A 21,420-nucleotide genomic window follows, 5' to 3' on the forward strand; every position below is an offset into this window, starting at 1 on the left:
CTACCTTTTACCTGTTTCCTTTTATTGGCCTTAATACTATCTCCTCTTTGGCACTCTCATGTATGAAGTTATGTATTCTTTTTTGTGGCAAAATTCCCCTAATTCCCCATGAAACTGAACATATACTGCTTTTGGTGCGGGGCTGGGATTTACCAAATCAAGGTAGAAAAATCTCCTCTTGGGCATTCATTCTCTCAACAACAGGTACTTCTGCTGTTACTACAAATCCTAGAGGCCAGACATTCACTAATAGGCACTTCACTTGTATTATTTCTGGACTCTCTGTCCATTTAATTGTGAAGGAAAAAGCTGTATGTTGATTCTAGGTCTGTGGTGGACCCTGGGTTCAAAGCAAGTCTGTCTGACTAGAGATTATGTCTCTTCCCCAAAGCCTGAATTTTAAAGATAGTAGTGGACATCTGTTATGTTAAATAGGTTTTATTTCACTTGCCAAGCGTCATTGGTTGGTATTGGCTGCCAGAAGCATTGTGTTGAGAAGGCTGCTAAGGCCAAGTCTGTACTCAGTGGGAATGTCATGATCAGTTAGTAATGTCTGCCCATGATCAGTTAGTAATGTCTGCCCATGATCAGTTAGTAATGTCTGCCGTCGGTGCAGCAAAGAGGGGTGGACAGGGTGTGGACAGCATGCAGGTTGTTGATTTGTTGATCCTTGGTATGCATGCTGAATGCCTTTGGTCGCAAGAGAGGACGTGGATCAAGCTGTTGCCCAGGACTTTCTGGTGTCTTCTTATTTAATTTTACAAATTTTAGTGAAATTTTCCAAACATTTAAGTGAAAATGTAAAGAGTCAACAACATTCTAAGACCTCAAGAATAATCCCTCTGCCCCATCTGCAGAGTCTTTGGGAAACAGGAGGGATGAGATAGGAAGTTTGTTTTATTAGGTATCACCAGCTGGTCTGACTTTGTGATTGTCCTAAACTAGCTCATTTTGGCTGATAAAAAAAAAAAAATGCTTCTCTTTTACAGGTGTAAAAACTAATTTGATTTCAAAATAGCTGTTAGTAAAGCAAGATGAGAGAAAAGAGAATGCTCTTTTGGCAGAAGGCATTTAAATCTATTGCATATGGAGATGTTCAGAGTGCTAGACTCTTTGCTTCTGAAATGGGAATGGCAAAGCAATGTCATCTCAACAAGGTGATGGTTTTAACCACAGGACATGAAGGAATTTGATTAGGAATCAAAGTGAATGACCCCCAAACTTTTATTTATATATATTTATTTACATGTACATACATATATATGTATATGTGTGTGTGTATATATATATATATATATACACACACATGTATATGTATATATAAACGTTTTATTTTTATTACTGTAAAAGTAATAAGAATAAATATAACTATTTTAGAACTAATTAGGAAAATAAGAACAAAATCATCAGCACCCTCATCACCCTAACTCACGAGGTCTTAGCAATGCTTTCCTCCATCGATATGTATATTTTCCCCATGGTTTTCATGATGGTGGATTTTGTTTAAATCGGCAGTTATTCAAATTGCACTTCAGTAGACTTGCACTTAAAATACCCCGCTCATTAACCCATCAATGAGTAATTTCTTATTCTTTTATGTGGAGTCTTATATTGTCATTTTTGGACTTCCCACTTAAAAGCTGATTTTGCTGGATGGTATATTGACAAACAGCATAAATTTGCTATACCCTTTTGCTATATACGTCTTTTGTATGTGACTTATCCGTGGGGAAATAGACCAAAGCAAAATAGGAGCAGTAGCTGGTACTTTTAAAAGAAAGCCACAGCGACAGAGAACTAGAAAGTGATTTTAACAGGTCATATAATCCATTCCTGTGGCTGAAGAAGCCAAGAAAGGGAGACCCAACAAATTCTCTTTACAGCCCATTCCAGTGTTTTGCAACTTGTCCTGACAGGAATTTCTTCCGTATTTCATATCCCTCATTTTCTATTTTTAATCTCATTCTTCTTGACTCAGCGTCTGAAAAGCACCTCAGTTTTCTTTTCTGGAAATGGCACTATCCAATGTCTTTCAAGCCAAGGATAGCAAAGCAATTTTCTCTCCCATATCAACTTCAGGGGTTTGGTGGGAGACACCTGGAAAGCCAGACTCCTCCGTTCCCGACCTGGACCCCCTCTCCTGCCCCAGCTCTGTGGGAAAGTGCCCGAGGGCCAATGAATAGCAACTTCATGTTCCATGAGCAAGAGTTGGGGCATTAGACACATGTCATAGGAATGTTCTGAAGCTTTTCTGTGAGTTTGTTCCCCAGTTCTCAGGGCTGATACAGGAAATCCTTAAAAAGCAGGAAAGGCGGGGGCTCCATCAGTCAGAGGGGACATGCCAGCCTGGGTACCAGAGTGAGGTGTGGGAGGCCCTTCTGTGTCAGGGGTTAACACTGTTTGCTGGCTTTTGTGGAGATCCAGTGAGTCCTGGGGAAGTTAGGGGTGAAGAGAGAGCACTGGAGGAGCTTTTATCGACAAAATATTTTAACAATTATAGCAGTAACAGTTCATACTGATTGAGTATCAGTCCTTCCTATGCTCCCTTGACACCCACTCCAAGTTCTTGAGGCCAAAAATATGTGAGTAGAACTCAAGTCAGTCTCCTCTCTTTGCCCAGTCCTCCTTCTTTGGTGAGTTTTTAAGCAAATTAGAAAATCATCTTCTCGGTGTCTTTCCTTGAGAAATCTTTGAATTGGCATGTGACGTAAGAAAAATCCCACTGTCAAACTCCAAAGCGAGTCACAGATTTAGCAGGAGGTTGTGTGAAATGTAAACTGTAAAACTGTGTAAACTATTAAAAAAGATCTTCCTGAAGTCATTGGCTGGATAGTGGAGCACAGAATACAGAGCAGAGGACTTGCCATTTATCAGTCATTCAATTAAACACACCAACCCAAAAGAGAACTCCTCAAAGGAAATCGTTTTATAGCACATAATGAAACACAAAACCAAACCAAACTTGTCTCTGACTTTTTTTTTTTTAAGGGCTGTTTAAAAAGATAACTGGAGAGTGTGGGAGAGTGTGTACCACTTCCCCCAGATTTGCTGTGCAGAAGTGCAGAAGTGTGAGTGATGTAGAGGTACTTGTTTATTATAGAGCACATTTCAATGCAGTAATCATAAATATTGCTAAGGTTGTGCTCCGTTGAAATATGACCTACATACTCTTGATTGTTTGTGTTACGTGATTTGTCTGACACCCATTACATTCTGGGTAATAGCAGCCATTTGTTGCTCTGCACAGCAGGCTCTTCTGACAAAAGAAAATAGGCAGCAATAAAAAAGCTATAGTCTGAATTACATTCTGCACAGTGCTGCACTGCTGAGAGTTTGTGCAAGTGTGTTAACAATGTTCTGAACTGCCTCTTGTCAGCCTTCAGCCTGTAATGGCCATCTGTCCTCACATAAATCTGTCAAAACCTGCTAAGTTCAAGAGAGAGCATGGAATATACCTTGTACTGTCAACACCAAAGTGTACACATTCCCCAGAAAATCAACACACAGGAAATAATCCGGAGGTTATGGGAGGCATTAGCCCGGTTGATGTAGGGTTGTGGGCTGAAATTGAGAGTCCGGCAATTAGTGGGAAGATGACAAAGGTAGTGGCGTTGAGGAATTGAGTATTGACTGCCCTTCTACCGCAGGGGAAAACATTCTGGGTGGAGGAGATGGGGTTAGAGAAATCTAATTAGTTCAGGTGCAGCAAAGGGTTCCCTGTCCCGGGCACAACTCCTAAAAGCTGGACATCACGTTAAAAGAAAAAAAAAAAAATGCTTCTTACACTTTTGTTTTGCTTTGTTTTGTTTTACTCTGGATCTCAACCCTATCTGGAAATAGATTTTCAATGAGGCACTGGTGACATGCAGTCTCATGATCCTTAAGATGTCTCAGTCTTGCTCTGGGGTATTCTCCTCAGATTAAAGAAGTTTCAGTAAACAGTCAAAAGGTTAGGGAATGATCTGAATTATTTTTCCCTGCCCACCGACTCACTAATCCTAAAATAACTTCCATCTACTAAGCGAGTATTATTTATTTGTTTTAATGAGCAGGGCCGTCCGAAATTTATAGCCCTGATATTTTCACTCACAGGGTATATCTGGTTATCTCAGGGTGTTTCTGTAAGTGTTAAGCAGATACACAAGAAAATCTGTACTTACTGCAGATTTTAAAGAATGATCTCTTTATGAAGTCCTGGGGGCTGAATCCCTGAAATGCCAGCATTTGGGGGAATATTCAGCACATAGTAGGTGCTGAGTGAAAGTCTGTTTAATTGCCACAGGCCATCTAAAATGAAAAGGAAGTAAAAGCCTTTGTTTTTAACGCCAAGAAACTCTAATCATGTGTTAGCGCTCCCAAGAGCAACTTGAGAATCGGTTATTTAAGCGATAATGAGCTTAGGTACTAGGACAAGGGTTTCAAATGTTCAAGACGAAAAAGAATTTCTATATTTAAAATCCCTAGATAGCTGAGCTATTTTTAGAACTAGTCTCTCTTTAATAGTGGCCTAATTTGGTGTTTCTGAAGTTTAGGGTTTCTTTTTATAAGTCTAGAATGTCAGTCAAAATATATCTACCTGAGATCAAGGCAGGGTGCCACATAGACGCGACGGGACACTGGCTCTCCATAAGTGGTCTATGAACCATGTCATTAAAAATATTTGACCAGCTTCCCAAGTGATCCTTGGGCCACTGAAATGGGACACCTACTAGTAAAGGAGGATCTAGAAAAATAAAAATGAGTGAAACATTTTGCAAAAATAAGCCCAAGCAATATTCCACTGAGAGCTCCTCATCTGTCTGGAGAGACAAGATATAATTCACATTCAAAAAGAGATAAGCGTGAAAATATAGCAATATCTGGTAAGTGAGTGATCCTGGCAGTAAATTATTGGAAAAGTAAAAATTACCCCCATTCAGAGTATCATGAAAAGATTTATGAAGTTGTATTTGAGGATGTTGAATGTCATTTCCCCCAATTCAAGGGCTATCTCATTTGGAATATTTGACTGTTATTTACTCAGCAAAGAGAGATTATTCATCATTATTTCTTTGAGCATCTTAGCTTCCTGTGAGAAATATTTGAGATCTTGTCATTTCTTTGCTGGGAATTGGTATCTTTAAATTTGTTGTAGCAGTAATTGAAGGTAGCATGTGGTAGAAATCAGTGTGTATGAATGGGGCAGTGCAAAGGGTGGAGGAAACAAGCAGAGAGAGAGACAGACAAACAGAAAGATAGACAGGGAAAGAAAGAACAAAAGAAAAGGAAGAGGAGAAGGAGATGGAGGGGGAATGGGAGGAATAGGAGGAGATGGAAGAGGGGAAGGAGGGGGAGGAGGAGAGAAAATTGGCCATAAAGGAATTCCTTAGATTGAGTGAAAGATATACTTGTCTAAGAAAGAGGGAACACAAGGAGAGTGAACTTCAGTGACATGGACGATTCATTCAGTAACGTCACCTCCCTATTATCTTCAAGCAGAGAATGGGGGGCAGGTGTACAGTAGGCTGCTGATAAAGGGAAGCTTTTCTGAGACTCAGATGTGTCACGAAGGGAGAGCAGTGTCTCCTTCTCTTTGTGTTTGCATTTCCCTGTCTTTCTGAACTTTTCTGGGATAGATTTCCAAAGTCAAACCTCTTTGTGTTTTTGTACGTTTCCTTCCCTCCTTTAGGGAGAATTAGCTACGTATAATAAAAATTGCCAAATATTGGTGCAAAATATTTCATTTTAAGGAAAATATTAATTTCTTCTATCTCTTTATTGTAAAGTAGGGGAGAGAGGCAGTGTCTTTCTGTTCATACCAAAACGTCATGTAGCTTTCTGTGCCCTACTTGGTTATGTGTGTGTATGTATGTGTGTGTGTATATGTGTGTGTGTGTGTGTGTGTATATATATATATACTTCTATTTTCCAGCAAGGTAGAATTTTCCTTGAAGCATGCAGTCGCCTTAAGTCTAAGCCCAGGCTTCTTGTGGACTTCAGTTCTTTTTTGCTGAATAGCGTCCTCCCATCCTCCTAAATAAAAAGTGTATTGTAAACTAAAATGTTCCCTTGTAAGCATAAAGTCATTTGAACTCCAGCCTGCCCTTCTTCAAAGTTCCGTCGACTCTGGAGCCTCGCCACAATTCTTCTTCCTTGGCATAAAGGGCTGAGGAGGACTTAGGGGTGAAACTGAACAGAGGTAACCAGCCTTCACACACTCTCCCACAGTGACTTGTGATGGAATTTTCTGCCCTCTGTAGAAAAGCACAAAAGGCAACAACTGACAGATTTCCCCTCTTCTTCCTTTCTTTTTTTTCATTTTTTTCAATTAGTTAGTTGCCGAAGCTTGGATTCATTTCAATCCTTCAGCCTCGTAACCCGCCCTGATGTGGTGCTCCAAGTAAAATGGTCCGCTGGCACCGCAATATTTAGTGTTACTGTTCACTTAGGTTTCTGTTGCAGAACCATATTTTAGACAGAATGTATTAGTTATGCTTACAAGAATGTACTGTACCTACATTAGCCATGGTTTACAAAGTTAATGAACTGTGGAGACAAAGAATCATTGCCGTCAGGTTGTAGAGTTGTCTGGTGCCCTGCATTAGCCGGCTGCATTTTACTGAACTTACTTTGATGTTGCCAATGTCATTCCCACCCTCCTCCCTCCCAGTTGCTGTCATCCCATCTTTTCTTTTCTTGTCTTTTTTTTTTTTTTAAAGTTGCCTAATTCTTTGGCTCCATGGGTAGATATCCTTGATTTTACAAAAATTCCTGATCTACATGCATCCTCCCCAGCGTTCTTTGCAGACAAATGCCACCAAAGGTCTTCTATGATTTCCCTGTGTCCCACCGTGTTAATTTTCCACAACTCAGACTGTGAGAAGCCCCTGTAAACCTGAGCTTTGGTAATGCCTGGTGGTGACGTGGTCATGTTTCCTGGGAAGCAGGATCTGTTAGCACTGGCGTTTGAAATACAAAATATCATGGCTTTCACCACAGCCTCATATTGTAGGTCCATCTTTTCTTGGTGACAGAGGCTTCGGGGGACAGGGTCACTTTTTCCGGTCTTATCATGAATTTAGTTTCCTTCCTTTACACTGAGTTTTAACCATTGTCTGAAATCTTGGAAAAGTTAGGAAAACATATCCTGGCATTTAACAACGTATCTCTGTCTCTTTTCTTTCTCTCTCTCCCCTCCCCCTTTTTTTTTTTCTTCTATTATCTTAGGCCTAACTCCACCCACAACTCCTCCTCATAAAGCCAACCAAGATAACCCTTTTAGGGCTTCTCTGAAGCTGAAGCCCTCTTGCAAGACCGTGGTACCTCCGCCATCAAAGAAGGCCCGGTACAGTGAGTCTTCTGGTATCCAAGACAATAACTCCACCAGGAAAGGGCCCGAGCAGTCTGAGTTGTACTCACAGCTCAGCAAGACCTCCGTGCTCACCAGTGGACACGAGGAAAGGAAGGCCAAGCGGCCCAGTCTGCGGCTCTTTGGTGACCATGACTATTGTCAGTCAATTAATTCCAAAACGGAAATACTCATTAATATATCACAGGAGCTCCACGACTCCAGACAACTAGAATATAAAGATGCCTCCTCCAACTGGCAGGGGCAGATGCGCTCTTCCACAGATTCAGACCAGTGCTACCTGAGAGAGGCCTCGGAGGTGAGCAGGCAGGTCTCTCCCGGCAGCACCAGAAAACAGCTCCAAGACCAGGAAATCCGAGCTGAGCTGAACAAGCACTTCGGTCATCCCAGTCAAGCTGTTTTTGACGACGAAGCAGACAAGACCAGTGAACTGAGGGACAGTGATTTCAGTGATGAACAATTCTCCAAACTACCTATGTTTATAAATTCAGGACTAGCCATGGACGGCCTGTTTGATGACAGCGAGGATGAAAGTGATAAACTGAAGTCCCCTTGGGATGGCACGCAGTCCTATTCATTGTTCCATGTGTCGCCTTCTTGTTCTTCTTTTAACTCTCCGTGTAGAGATTCCGTGTCACCACCCAAATCCTTATTTTCTCAAAGACCCCAAAGGATGCGCTCTCGTTCAAGGTCCTTTTCTCGACATAGGTCGTGTTCTCGATCACCATATTCCAGGTCAAGATCAAGGTCCCCAGGCAGTAGATCCTCTTCAAGGTAAACCTTGTCAAAACCCACCCAAAGCCTAAGGCGTTCCCAGGAAGTGAAAAAAAAACAAAGGCAAAAAACGCATTCAAAACCCACAGGCAGCCCCGCCCCTCACCATCCATTCCCAGTGCGACAGGAACTAAGGAGATTGTCGTTACCCATACATTCCTCCCCATCTTCTCTTAAATCTGTCATTCTTGAGCCCAGTGCCTTGAGCCAGTCAGATCAGAGAGAGCAATTTGTAAGAAACTTGCTCATCTAACTTTTTCCATTACCTGGAGAGCTGCCTTGGGCCAGGATAGGTGAGATCCATGCAAGATAAAGCTGACAGTGTACCAGGCCGGCGTTCGGCATTCACATCAATAAGAGACGCTGCAAGAGAACACGTCACTCCAGACCTCTAAGCTGACTAGACGATCACAAACTGTCACTGGGAAATCTCACAAGTAGCTGGGAACTGAAAGCCGGTTTATGTAATGCGGAATTCCAGGGGCTGTTCAGTCATGCCGATGAACTGGGGTTCACCGGCAGTTGCAAATGCCCTTTTGTTTTTCCTCCTCTCTCCCAGATCTTGCTACTACTATGAGTCAGGCCACTGCAGACACCGCGTGCACCGAAATTCTCCCCTGTGCGCGAGATCACGTTCAAGATCGCCCTACGGCCGGCGGCCCAGGTAAAGATACACATCCTTTACCCTCCGCGCCTCTCATCTCCTCTCGTAGATGACAAGATGTTTTCTAAAACCCTGCCCCCACCCCCCAATTTCTGTTTAATTTTGCTCATGCGATTGGAGGTGGTTGCCTTAATGATGAAGTTCTGTTTCTCAGGTATGACAGCTACGAGGAGTATCAGCACGAGAGGCTGAAGAGGGAAGAATACCGCAGAGAGTCTGAAAAGCGGGAGTCTGAAAGGGCCAAACAGAGAGAGAGGCAAAGGCAGAAGGCAATTGTAAGCAGCTTGGAGCTTACTTTCATTTTACAGGAGGGTTTCTTTTCTTTTCTTTTCCTGTCTTTTCTTTTCCGGGGGGTGGGCACAGATTAGAAAATAAGGTAAAGACTCTTGTTAGAATACGCAATACTCAGCCTTTTGGCTTTAAAGCATCAGCGAGCCCTCAATCCCTCTTAACACAGACTATCGGAAAACAAAATGTTAGGTCAGTGTATTTCTCCTCCATACTACCTGTTTCTCATTCATCTTGAAGCTCATTACTGTTTTCGATCTTTGTTTCTAAAAATGGAGGAAGGAGAGATTTGTCCAGTCAGATACTGGTCCCATCAAGCCAGAGGATGAGTTCTTTGTATTGTTCTCTGCTGCTTTTTTTTCTCTGAGTGGAAAATGAAGAGATATCACTATTTGGTTTCAGTTTTCATCTTTTTGGCAGACGTGAGGGTTGGATTGAATTAGATTTAAAGGCAGTGGTAGAGAAAGATTTGCTTAGAAAGTCATCATTTCTTCCTTGTGCCGGGTCAACACCTAACACATCCATATTTCTTATGAACTGCTTTTCAATAACCTATTATGGATTTCAGCACCATGTACTGCAGGGTATTACATTCACTTGACATATACACAGTTACTGACCCTTTGGGGTAAGGATCTAGGTTATGTGCATCTAGTTCGTTCTATGTTGGTCAGACCTTAGAAGGCAAAAAGGAGGTCCTCCAATTGTCAGCATCCAGTACTTGTTCAAGGCAGATATTCCTAATTGATTAAGGAAATCTTTCCCACTGAACCCCAATAGAGCCTTGAGGGCTTTCCCAACATGGTGCTCCAGGAAGCCATGGCATAGCCATTGGAAATGGCACTGTTTTCATTCATTGCAGCTGCTGTCTGTTAGCTGCTAAACGTCATTTCAATGAAGATCAACCTTTGACACATCTTGCATACAAGCTAACCAGGGCTTAGGGAAATGATTTTTAGCTGTAAATGTTAGATGCATATGGTACCTTTAAAACAACCATCAACAAAATCTTGAAAAACCTACGTAAAAGAGCTGACTAATAGAGTCCAAATCGAGCGTTGGCCAACAGTTATCAACTGGAGGAAAAAGGTTAACTGAGAGGTTTGTTAACTCAGGCGCTCAAGGAGAAAGAAAGGAGAAGTAATTGAATACTTAGGCTAAAGGTCTAGGGCTTTGCTGCCATTTAACTTTGAATCTACCTAAGACCAAATTAAAGGCCTTGTGAAAATTATAACACTTTCCCTCATTTTTCACAACTTTCAAATGAGCTGTGATATTAAGATCTGCCAGAGTATCATTAGTTAACACTTAAGAAGACTAATGAAAATTAAAAATTCAATTTTTCTAATTTAGATGTTTTTAATTAATAGCCTGTTCAATAATTATAATAATTCACATTTATAGAGTGCCATATAGTTTACAAAGCCTTGTAGTATGGAACAGTACAGTTAATATATACCAAAGAGAGTCATGTTGAGTAAGCATAAAGGAAAATAGTTATTTCAGTGTTTTCATATTCATATTTGATAAAACTCTTCATGTTTCTTCCCAAAAGAATGACACTGAAGAGAGAAATTGTTTTATCATATATTTGCTCATTTGTGCAAAATGTAACACAGCTGTAACTAAAGCTATGTAGATAAATGACGTGCTTATTCTATTCTTCCAAAGATAACTTAGTGCCAGATACTTACCAGGGTGAAGAAAGGGAGGGAGGGGTCTTTTTGCTAGTTTGGTTCTTTACAAATAGATCAAATAGTGTGATGGTCTATATTCCATAGATGCCTGAGCCAAAAGTACTCTTGAGGCCGCTAGCCTCAGTTTGGAAGCAAATACCACCCTACCACCCTGCCTTTCCATGTGTCACAAATATTGATCAGTTCCTTGGTTAATTCTTTGACTAAGACAATCTTTATCAGTTCCCTTTGAAAGACAGCAATTATAGTGCAAATGTCAACTTGGCTTATATTAAGTCATCATAATTAACTAGACGTTTGTGAGAATTTTGGCTTTGAGATTTTTATTTTTGTTTTTAAAAAGCAGATTAAAAAAGAAAACTAGGACATAGAGATTGTTTACTAACACAGTGACCCATAGGCAGTAAGAGCTTAGTATAAAGATTTGGGACTTACTGTTAAACCAATTCCCACTTGGACTATTAGATGCTATTTTTGCTTAATATAAGTGAAAACACATGACTATATGAGAGACATTTGTTAGGTGCCTGGGCTCTAAAATTAGGTAAGACCTAGTCCCCACATCCAGGGAGTTCAAGTCTACTGGCTGGTAAAGATACATGAAGAGGCAATAGGATGTGTTAATTGCTATTGCAGAGGATGTGCCTAAGGTACTGCAGTGGCAAACGGGTTGGCAACCAGCCCTGAGAACGAGGGAGGGCATCCCTGGAGAGGGTGAGATTGATTTGAAACCTAAAGGGAGGAAAAGGCAAAGGTTTTTTACACCTGTGTTGTCCAGTGTGTGAGCCATTAGCCATGAGGCTAATTCAGCTAGTCCCAAATTTAAATGCACTACGAGTGTGACTGAATTTTGAAGACAGTACAAAAAAAAAAAAGAGTGTAAAATACTTCATTAATATTTTTTACATCAATGACAAGTTGAAACAATAATATTTTGGCTATGCTAAGCCAAGTAAAATATATTATTAAAATTAAATTTGTTTCTTTTTACTTTTTAAAATGTGCCTCAGAAAATTTAAAAGTTACATATGGTGCATTATATTTTTATTGGAAATTACTATTCTAGGCAGAGACTTTAGCTTATACTAAGTCTCTGGAAAAGAACAAGCTATATTGGGAAACTGCTAGTCATTTAATTAGAACACCAGGGTACAGGAGAGGCAAGAAATAAGTCTGGAGGGCTCCATGGTAGCCAGATCCTTGAAGGGTCCTGTAAGTCATAATAAAGATTTTGAAGACTATCTTGAAGGCATAGTGGAACTATTTAATGAGATTACCCGCAGGAAGTTTTTCTGATTGATTTCCTTCCTCAAAATGATCTGCTTTCTTGTGCCATAATGCATTTGCAAAATATATTTTTGCGGACTTGGAGATACGAGCAATGATTTTTGACTCATTTGACTAGATTAGTTTGAAAAGTCATTCATGAAACAGCTAAAGGAACTAGGACAGTTTGCCTAAGTTGGTCGGGTAGGTGATTTCCATTCAGATTTCTGAGACACCCTTAAAGTAATGAATAAATAGCAAATTAAATCTGGAATATCTTGGGTGCAGTGCTGGATTATTCATTAATTCAGATCAATTTTATAATCAGGGGAGCAGCAAAACAGAGGCTCCAAAAGGAAATGAAAAAAATAATGTTACAATCATGTAATAGATACTTTACAAAATTAACCTTTGCTACCTTGCCTTGTGGTCTATAATATTGACTTATTTTTGAGTTCCATAAGAAGGAGATGGTGGTTTAGGTCATCTATAAACTTTTTATTGTGTATGTGTCCATAAGTCTTTATTCAGACCGACTTCAGTGCACCAAATCAGACAGCTAAGAAAAGACTAATAATTAGTAATTACACAGAATCATATGTTGTGGTTGAATATTGCCATTGTTTAAGTTGCTGTTTTCCTCCAATTTCCATCTAAATGCTCTCAAAACCCAATTTATCCTCCGCTTTTCTCAGTCTCATAGGCTTGAAATAATTCAGGTTATATTGGAATTCTGGAAGCGAGAGTATAGTACTTAATGTCTAAACTGTCACTGCTCTAATTTCTTGGGGAGTTCTAAGTCCAATTCCATTTGCAATCTTTACAGTTTCCTGCCAGAAAACATGATAATGGGATGTTAATTTAAAGGGCAAATCTAGACATTATGAAATGGCTCAGGGCTTAAAACCAAAACCAGATGTGCTTGGGCAATGACTGTGCCATTTCTTTTCTCTTCTCCATTGGTCAATGTGCAGCCAGGGAGCCAGAAGCAGTGCCTCATCACTGATAATTATCAGCTTCTTCCAAATGAAAAAAAAAAAAAAAGTTGTGTGATTTCTCATGGTTATACTTTTTGGAGAAAATAAAGTAGTTTTCTATTCAAGCCTTTTTCGAGAGCTATTCCATATGGGTGAATATGTTATATTATGAGTCTAAACTCACAACTTAGAAATTTTCAGTTTTATCAAAAGTAGTTACACATGCTCTGAGTCTATAGTTTTCATGTTTTCTGACTTATCACTGTGTTTACTTGCATCTTAGCTCTTATTATTGTATTAGCTCTTAAGTAAACTAACCTGGATGTATTCACATCTATCCAACCTAAGACACGAAGGAGGAGTATTCCTGGGCCGTACTTGGATGGAAGTAACTTTGGTAAACTGAAAGCTATAGTTTTGTTTCTCCCCTGAAAGTGTCTCCTAGTAGCGGTCACTTACTGAATGCCTACTGAATCAGATGAGTGTAATCAATGTTAAGAACAAGAGAAAAAAAAAAAAAAGGAAACTTGTTTTGGCATTATGTCAGAGTTTTGGCCTTTGTTTCTATCCATTCACACCTTTTCATGGTCATTCACCCCTCCCACTTTATCTTTTAGATAGAGGACCTAGCGATACCATTCACTGTAGAAGTGGCATGGATTTTATCCACTCATCTCTTCTATAGTATTTGTAATATCCTTGGAATTTTTGAGGAAGTTAGGTTGTAACTAATCTGGAAGTGAACATAAATCTTTCATTGCCAAAGTTGACATGCAGTTTCCTTAGCATAGGAAGAGGGATTTTTAAATTATCCTAACTTGGAAATGTAGAATAAAAGTTCTGAGAACTAAAATCCAAATTATATCAGGCTGTTCCTTATTGTTACCTAACACTGCAGAGCATTTTAGTGAGATAACACACAGAAAAGCATCAAGCACAGTACTTGGCATCTATTAGAATTTAGTAAACGTTAATCTCACTACTAATTTCCCTTTCTTCTTAGTCAAACCCCTTTTACCAGGAGTTACTTATTTTTTGATGAGAAACAACCATTGTATGTTTTCCCCAGCTAACTGGGAGGCTCTACACACTTTCTGATAAAGATTTTGATAATGCAAAGTCAGTTAATTCAGTCAGATTTTTTTTCTCTGTTTATCCCCTGTGTTTTGATATAATGAGGATTTACCATACCTGTTAATGCAACATAAATCTTCACTTTTATTATCCACCCCATCAGCAAACTAGCTTCTGTGAAAATTGAAGCTAAAATATACTTGATAAATGTCCCTTCCTCCTCGATAGTGAAAACTGGTCTGAAAATCATTTTTCAAGGAGATTTTTCCAAAGGTTTAGAGTTCCTCCAAGCCTTTAAGAAGTTGGAAATGTTATTAAGCATTTTGATTTCTTTTCCTTTCATCTCCTGTTTAGAAATTAATGTCTTGAAAAATTGGCTGCAAATGTTAAGGTTTTTTAAAGATATGGAATCTATTCATCTGTCTAATAAAACTGCAACATGTTAAAAATAATCAGTTCTTCACTAGACATTTTGGCCAATCTTGGAAAGATTTTTGTCTTTGCTTTTTAGACCTTCAGATGCCTTTTAATTTCATTTTTATCACTAGGAAAACCAAACACTCTAATCATTTTCTCAAATGAGAATTTCAACATGTATTCAATCTCTGATCTTTGTAAGATAGCAAGATGTGGTCGCATTCTTATGTTGCATAAAAGAAGATTGACAGTCAAATAGGTAATTTAAGTGATTGTGGAACAGCCCTTTGGATTTCTGTCTTTCCTATCTAGGTTGTGTCTTCTTTTTACTGCAGAATGTATCAGTATCCGATATAAAAGGTCCTCTGGTTTATCTTCTTTTGGGATTATTGTTGCATACAGTTTCGTATAAAGAAGCAATTCAGAGACTATCCCAATATGTCTGCATATGGATGTGCATATGGTCGATTTTCACGTTTACTTTGAATTTCCTTGAAGATGAACGTAGGCTGTGTATATTCCCTTAATAGTAGATGAGCAATTTCTTTGTGATGATTCAATTTCTTTCTCTCTCTTCTGCATTTCTCCCTCCTTTTCCTCTGTACAGTAGTAACCTTACTAAAAACATTCATTTAAAAAAATAAATAAATAACACTCATGCAAGCAGGCGCCAGGAAGTTTAGATAACAGTCCCATCAAATTCTGCTGTTTGGCTGGAGCTGGCTGCATAAATAGAACGGAATGTGATGTGATGATTCCCTTGCTCAAGTGTACAGCACTGCCCCGGGATGAGCCGCACTCTCCGTTTATATTTATTGACCTCCAGGATGTGCTGGGTGCTCTGGAACAACACAATTACAGCCTTCAGTTGAGACATACAATCTACATGGAAGCGAATCAGGCAGCCCGCTCTGCTTGCTGTACTTCATCTGGTCAGTTATGTAGGCTCAATGGTTGCTGTCAGAGGAATTGTGTTTTACCAGCTGTTTCAGTGGAGTGAGAAAAGTGAGAGTCCTTACACTTAAACCATAAAAGCAAATCATGGAAACCTTTGTTAGTACACTCAGCTGAGCTACCTGGGCAAGGTTTTTCCTATGATAAAGCACCAAACCTGGTTTTCATTCTCCATTGTCTTAGAGAGTCTCAGAGTAAGGACCACACTTAGTCACCTTTGACGTAATGAAGGGTCTGGAACTAGGTGTTAAAAGTGATTAATTTATTGGCAATTGATTGATTTTTCAGCAAATATTCATTAAGAAGACTCATGTTTGGGTACTGTTAAAATATAGTAGTCGATAGGACTGGTATGGTCTGTACTTTCATGAAGCTTTCATTGTTGGGGGAGATAGACATTAAACACCGAATAAACTATTAATTATTTAATTACAATTGGGCACAGAACTACAAAGGAGAAGTAGAGTGTTCTATCAGAGCAACTAGTAATAGAAAGCCGGACCTCACCTCAAGTCTCAGAAAGGAAAATGATTGTTGAGTTCACTGTAATTCTAGACAGTATGTGTATGTTGGTGGAGGGGAAGGAGAGGCAGTGTGGAAAGGGTATTCCAAGTAGCAGAGAAGCAGCTTGTGCAAAGCCCTTAGAAAAGGAAGGAGCACAGTACATACTAGGGATTGAGAGAAGATCAATATGGCTGCAAATAGAGGCAAGGAAAGAATGGGATGTGGGAGCTGAAGCCCAAGATGAAGATAGATCCAGACCCTGAAGGGCCCGGTAGGTTCTGTTAATGATTTAGGTCTTTCCCTAAATGCTATGAGAAACTATTGAAATGTTTTAGATCTTAATTGGCATGATTGGATTCCTGTACTCTTCGTAAAGACTATTCTGACTGATGTGAAAGAATAGTTTGGAGGAGGGTAAACACAGACACAGGATCCAAGTAAAGAGGCTGTTTTACTGGTCCAGAAAGAGATGCTGGCAGCTTGATTTAGGGGACATGCAATAAAAGAGGCAGATTTAGGAAGTAAAAATCAACAGGACTTAAGGAGTGATTGGAAATGTGGAGGGGACTAAGCGGGAAGAATCAAGGAAGGCACTTGAGTTTTTGTCCTGAATAACTGGCTAGATGATGTTAACTTCACTGATACAAGAAAGACCCACTGGGAAGAGGCTGAGCTACAGAGTTTGGTTTGGGTAATGTTGGTCTAGTTTGAGGTGCCTATGGGACATACAACCTGAGATGTCAAGTAGATAGTTGTTGATTTGAATCTGAAGCTCAGAGGAACTTCCCTGATGAAAACAGAAATATGAGTGTTGCATATGGTAAAAGAAGAAACATGGATGATCAAATCACCTAGGAGGATATATATTATAGGATCTGTGAATTGTTCAGTTACGTTTCTCAAACATTGAGAGTCCACTCTTTGCCAAGTTCTTTGCTAAATACTGGGCACATGAAATGGACATATGTTCAGTAAATAACATAGGACATCTCTTTGCTTTAAGCCTAAATGACTTTTTGCATCATCCAAGATGTAAAAAGATATTCTCAGATATTCTCAGCACATCCAGAGAAAACTCTTAGGCAAGCTAAATCTGTACCGTTGCCCTGTGTTTCCTAGTCTCTGCCTCCATCTAACTTAAATCTCTCCAACCTTAAGTTCATTTCATTCTTGTCTGCCATTGATAGACATACAAGCTAACTGGTAAGCACTTCGTTATACTAACTTCTTACGTTCTTGAAAAACCTTTTCTCAGTTTGAGAAACATCATCATCTTTGGCCTTGTCTTCTTGGAATAAGAGATATACGATTACTTCTTACACTAAGAATGCATTCTTGTTCTTTAAAAAGTGATCCATCTTCAGGCTATAAAATATTCTTCCCATATTTTGTAGGTTATAAATTGCTGTTGACTTTCAGATTATGATGATATTGACTCCACTTGTGAAAATTAGGCCACACCCTTCTCGTCTGTTCCTAAAATAAGATTCATTGGCAAAGTGAAATTTATAGCCTCTTTTATAGCTCTTATTCTTTGGAGACCCATGGCTTAAAATGGCCAGTATTTTAAGACTGTATTTTTAAAATTATTGTCTTTGGACCACCTGTATCAGAATCACTGGGGTGTGCTTGTTAAAAATAAAGATCATTGAAGCTTACTTTCCAAATTTTTTTAATACAGCTGGAATAAACCCAATAATTTGCATTTTTAATAAGTGCCCCAGGTAATCTGTATTTATACTAGAGTTTAAGAATCAATATTTTGAGGGGTGTCAAAATTTGTATGTCAAACTATCATGCTGTACATCTTAAAATTATACAGTAATGGATGTCAATTATTTGTCAATAGAACTAAAAAATGTGTATATTTTATCATTAGAATTCTGAGTTAAGGAGAAATTAAAGAGTTTTGCAAGCCAGGTCAGTTTCCTACCAATTTTGAAGATTAATAATCGAGTCACAAGTTTTAAAATATTTAATAGATATTATTCAGCTATTCAGTGATAAAAAAGATTGCATTACACACATTTCTTCTATAATACATTAAATTTCATGTGACAAAGGAACAGAGATGGATAGAAAAAGTAGAAGAGAGTGAGAGGCGGAAGAGAGTGATACTGAAGAAATGGAAAGTAAAACTTGGTTCAAGTGTAGTCTTTTGTTCAGGTTTAGTGTGTGTTTTGCTTTAATTGGCATGCTCTGGGGGGGTTCTCATTATGCATGATTGTACATTCATAAATGTTTCTAGCATTCAACTTCTTTCCTATCTTCAGAACTAGCAAGTGTCTTCTCACTTTCCCCCCCTAGGAAGAACGCCGTGTGATTTATGTTGGTAAAATCAGACCTGACACAACACGGACAGAACTGAGGGGCCGTTTTGAAGTTTTTGGTGAAATTGAGGAGTGCACAGTAAATCTGCGGGATGATGGGTGAGAATCTTCAAGATTATTTCTTGTTTAGAAGCTGACATATGTAAAAAATTATGGCCATAAGATTACTAGAATGGGAATGCTTTGACAGATGACATGTTGAGTTCAGAACCTTATTTATTTTCTTTCATCCCTATTTATTAATCTTTCTAGTTGAGATTTCCTGTCCCAGAAATAAGTATTTAGCTGCTTGACAGGACAATCACACTGATAAATGGATGCAGTGGTTCAGACGTTGGCACCAGCGAAGTCTCCAAAGTAGAAAGGGTTACAGTCATATATGCTAATGCTTCCTCACTAGCTTTGAACTTCTCTTCTTTGTCCATTGCAGAGACAGCTATGGTTTCATTACCTACCGTTATACCTGTGATGCTTTTGCTGCTCTTGAAAATGGATATACTTTACGCAGGTCGAATGAAACTGACTTCGAGCTGTACTTTTGTGGACGCAAGCAATTTTTCAAGTCTAACTATGCAGACCTAGGTATGGATTTTATTGTACATAGAATGAGGAATCCATAATGTAGAGCTCAAAATGGAAGCATATGTAAACTGTAGGCACATTGGGTTGGACCATCACTTTATTTTACTAGTGGGAATATTTGAATACAGATTTTATCTTGTTTTTTATTTTTTAACACACGAGACAGTTTCAGAAGCAAGGGGCTTAAGTTTCGGCAACAAAGAGAAGAAGCAAATTGTTTCTACTGTCTGCCCATATGCTGAAATTCTGCACTATTGGTATGTCTTTGTGTGTGTGTGTGTGTGTGTGTGTGGTATGTTTTGAGTGTGCAGGTGTTGTATTCGTCTGTAATCTCTTACTGCTTTCCGTGCCTACCCTGAATCCTTTTGTACAAGCTATAACATTGGCATCACTGCTTTGCAGAACAGAATATGCAAAAGTCTTATTCTTTTTTCCTTATTATCTCACAAACTCTTAGAAATGTCAACATTTTCTACACATTACACTCAGAGAGGAGAAAGTAAAATTTCATGTGCTAAATCACACTGTACTTTCTTTAAAACAAAAGAAGAAAAAAAACCCTGTTTTTTTTTAGTGCTTCTATATGCTAGGCACTGTGCCAAGGCTTTGTAAGCATCTTCTCATTTAATTACCAGAACAATCCTAGGAAGTGGATATTATCATCCCCATTTTACAGGTAAGGAAGCTGAAGAATAGATAAATATTCCTTTTTTCCTGTTATAAAAGTTGTACAGACTCAAGGGGTAACATTTGGAAAATATAAAAAGGTATTAAGAAAAATAGTAAAATCACCTATCAGCCTATCACCTAGAGATAACCATGTTACCTAGTATGGGATTTGCTGTTCAGTATTTTGTCTCAGAACGTCAAATTTCTTATAGTTGAGGTCATATTATACGTATATATACACTTTTAAGTTCTGCTTTTCTCGATTAATATTATATAAGTTCATTTTCCACTGTGATTCAAAGGATCAAAAATAATTTACCAGTATATTTTAATGATTGTATAGTATTCTATTTGGCAAATAGTGCCATTATATTTAATTGTTCCATTATAGCTAAACACATTTTCGGTTTTTGATATTATAAATAATGCCACGATGGACATCTTGATTTCCTTTCCAATTTTAATTTTGTTCCTTTCCATGTTATTCCCTAACTAATGTGTGTATTGTAAACCTTTAAATTCCTTCATGAAATAATGAAGGAAGGAGAATGGCAAATGTCTTGTGCATATGACATAATTATTTAAATCAATTTATAATAATCATCATGAAATTAACAAATAAATCTGCTCCTAAGCATTATTATATGTCTATCTGCACTTGCTTTGGCTTGGTATAAAGACAAAAAAATGAATACCAAATACAGGGCTTTTTTCTTCCTTCAGCTGAACTGATGTCTTCCTAGAGTAATTGATACAGGTGGGGTGCATTGTTCAGGGGGAATATGCTATAATTCACTTCACAAGCTAAATAGATAGTATGAAGCAGGGGAGAGGCAGTTGACTGTTAGAGAGATAGACGCCTAGGGATGAAAATATAAAAGGTGGCAAGTCATTTGTTCAAATGTTGGCTGATAAAAACAGGCCAGACAGATTGAAGTCTTGAGTTGATTTGACTTATTTTCTTCAGTGATGAAGACCAGGGTGTTTTCTAGTCTCTCCAAACATCTAGAGTTTAAAATAAGCTACCTAGAGGGGCCTTTAGATCGTGATTCATCACTGGTAAAGGGAGCATGGGATAGTATTTCCAAATTGAACTGGAGCCTCCCTGAAATACTTCTAAGAAGAATGCTTCTCCTCTAGTTATCTCTCTGCCTTGCCAGCAGCAATAGAAACTTTGCCATTGCTAAGCTAGCTCTGATTTCCTGAAAGGTGTGTTTGATGTGTATTGTAATAGCATGGATTTTTCCAATTCCCTCCAGCCTTATAAATGCAGGAAGTGGAGTCCATCTGAGTGTAGGCCTGGTGTAGTTGAAAGCGCCTTGGCTTTGGAATTTCTCAGGCCTGGTTTTGAAACCTGAGTTAGCTTTTTGACCTTGAGCAATTAAACTCCCTCTGCTTCTGGTTCTTCATTTGTAAAATACATTATAATGTGGTTGTGAAGATTAAATATGTATCTGTGAAGCCCTTAGCATAGTGTCAGTGTCTGGCACAAAATAGATTCTCAATGAATAGTAGCTATAATTATAATAAAAATGATTGTTATGAGAAGTTATAAATTTCAAGTTATTTTAAAATGAAAGAATCAACACCAGGGGCCAGCTTTGGAACCAAACAACATCATATATGTCTTGTCTTTATTCCCTGAATAGTTGAAGTTAAGTGCCTAGGGCCATGAATGCTGAATACAACGTGCATATAAGCATATACTGGACTCTTAGAGGGGTTGGGAGCTTACGTGTATGTCAAGAGTAAAGTGACATGATGTGATACTGATTAATTTTACCAAAAGTAAAGCAACCTATCATTTAAGATAGATTATCAATTTTTAAAATTTTTATTTGCTCTCCTAAATTAAGTGAGCTCCCATATCCCATGT

General features: G+C 38.7%; 1 protein-coding gene across 5 annotated transcripts in view; it reads left to right on the top strand.

Moving 5' to 3' along the window:
• Window positions 1-21,420, top strand: part of PPARGC1A (PPARG coactivator 1 alpha) — a 466,423-nt gene that overhangs the window by 437,386 nt on the left and 7,617 nt on the right. For all 5 annotated transcript variants that reach the window (XM_082389218.1, XM_082389214.1, XM_082389217.1 and 2 more), the window contains exons 8-12: window positions 7,207-8,122; window positions 8,682-8,786; window positions 8,941-9,061; window positions 18,271-18,392; window positions 18,724-18,875. In XM_082389218.1, the coding sequence (XP_082245344.1) occupies window positions 7,207-8,122; window positions 8,682-8,786; window positions 8,941-9,061; window positions 18,271-18,392; window positions 18,724-18,875 (1,416 nt within the window). The remainder of the gene's footprint in view (window positions 1-7,206; window positions 8,123-8,681; window positions 8,787-8,940; window positions 9,062-18,270; window positions 18,393-18,723; window positions 18,876-21,420) is intronic.

Source organism: Balaenoptera borealis, assembly GCF_965194805.1.
Source record: "Balaenoptera borealis genome assembly, chromosome: 4".
Classification (NCBI taxonomy): Eukaryota; Metazoa; Chordata; class Mammalia; order Artiodactyla; family Balaenopteridae; genus Balaenoptera; species Balaenoptera borealis.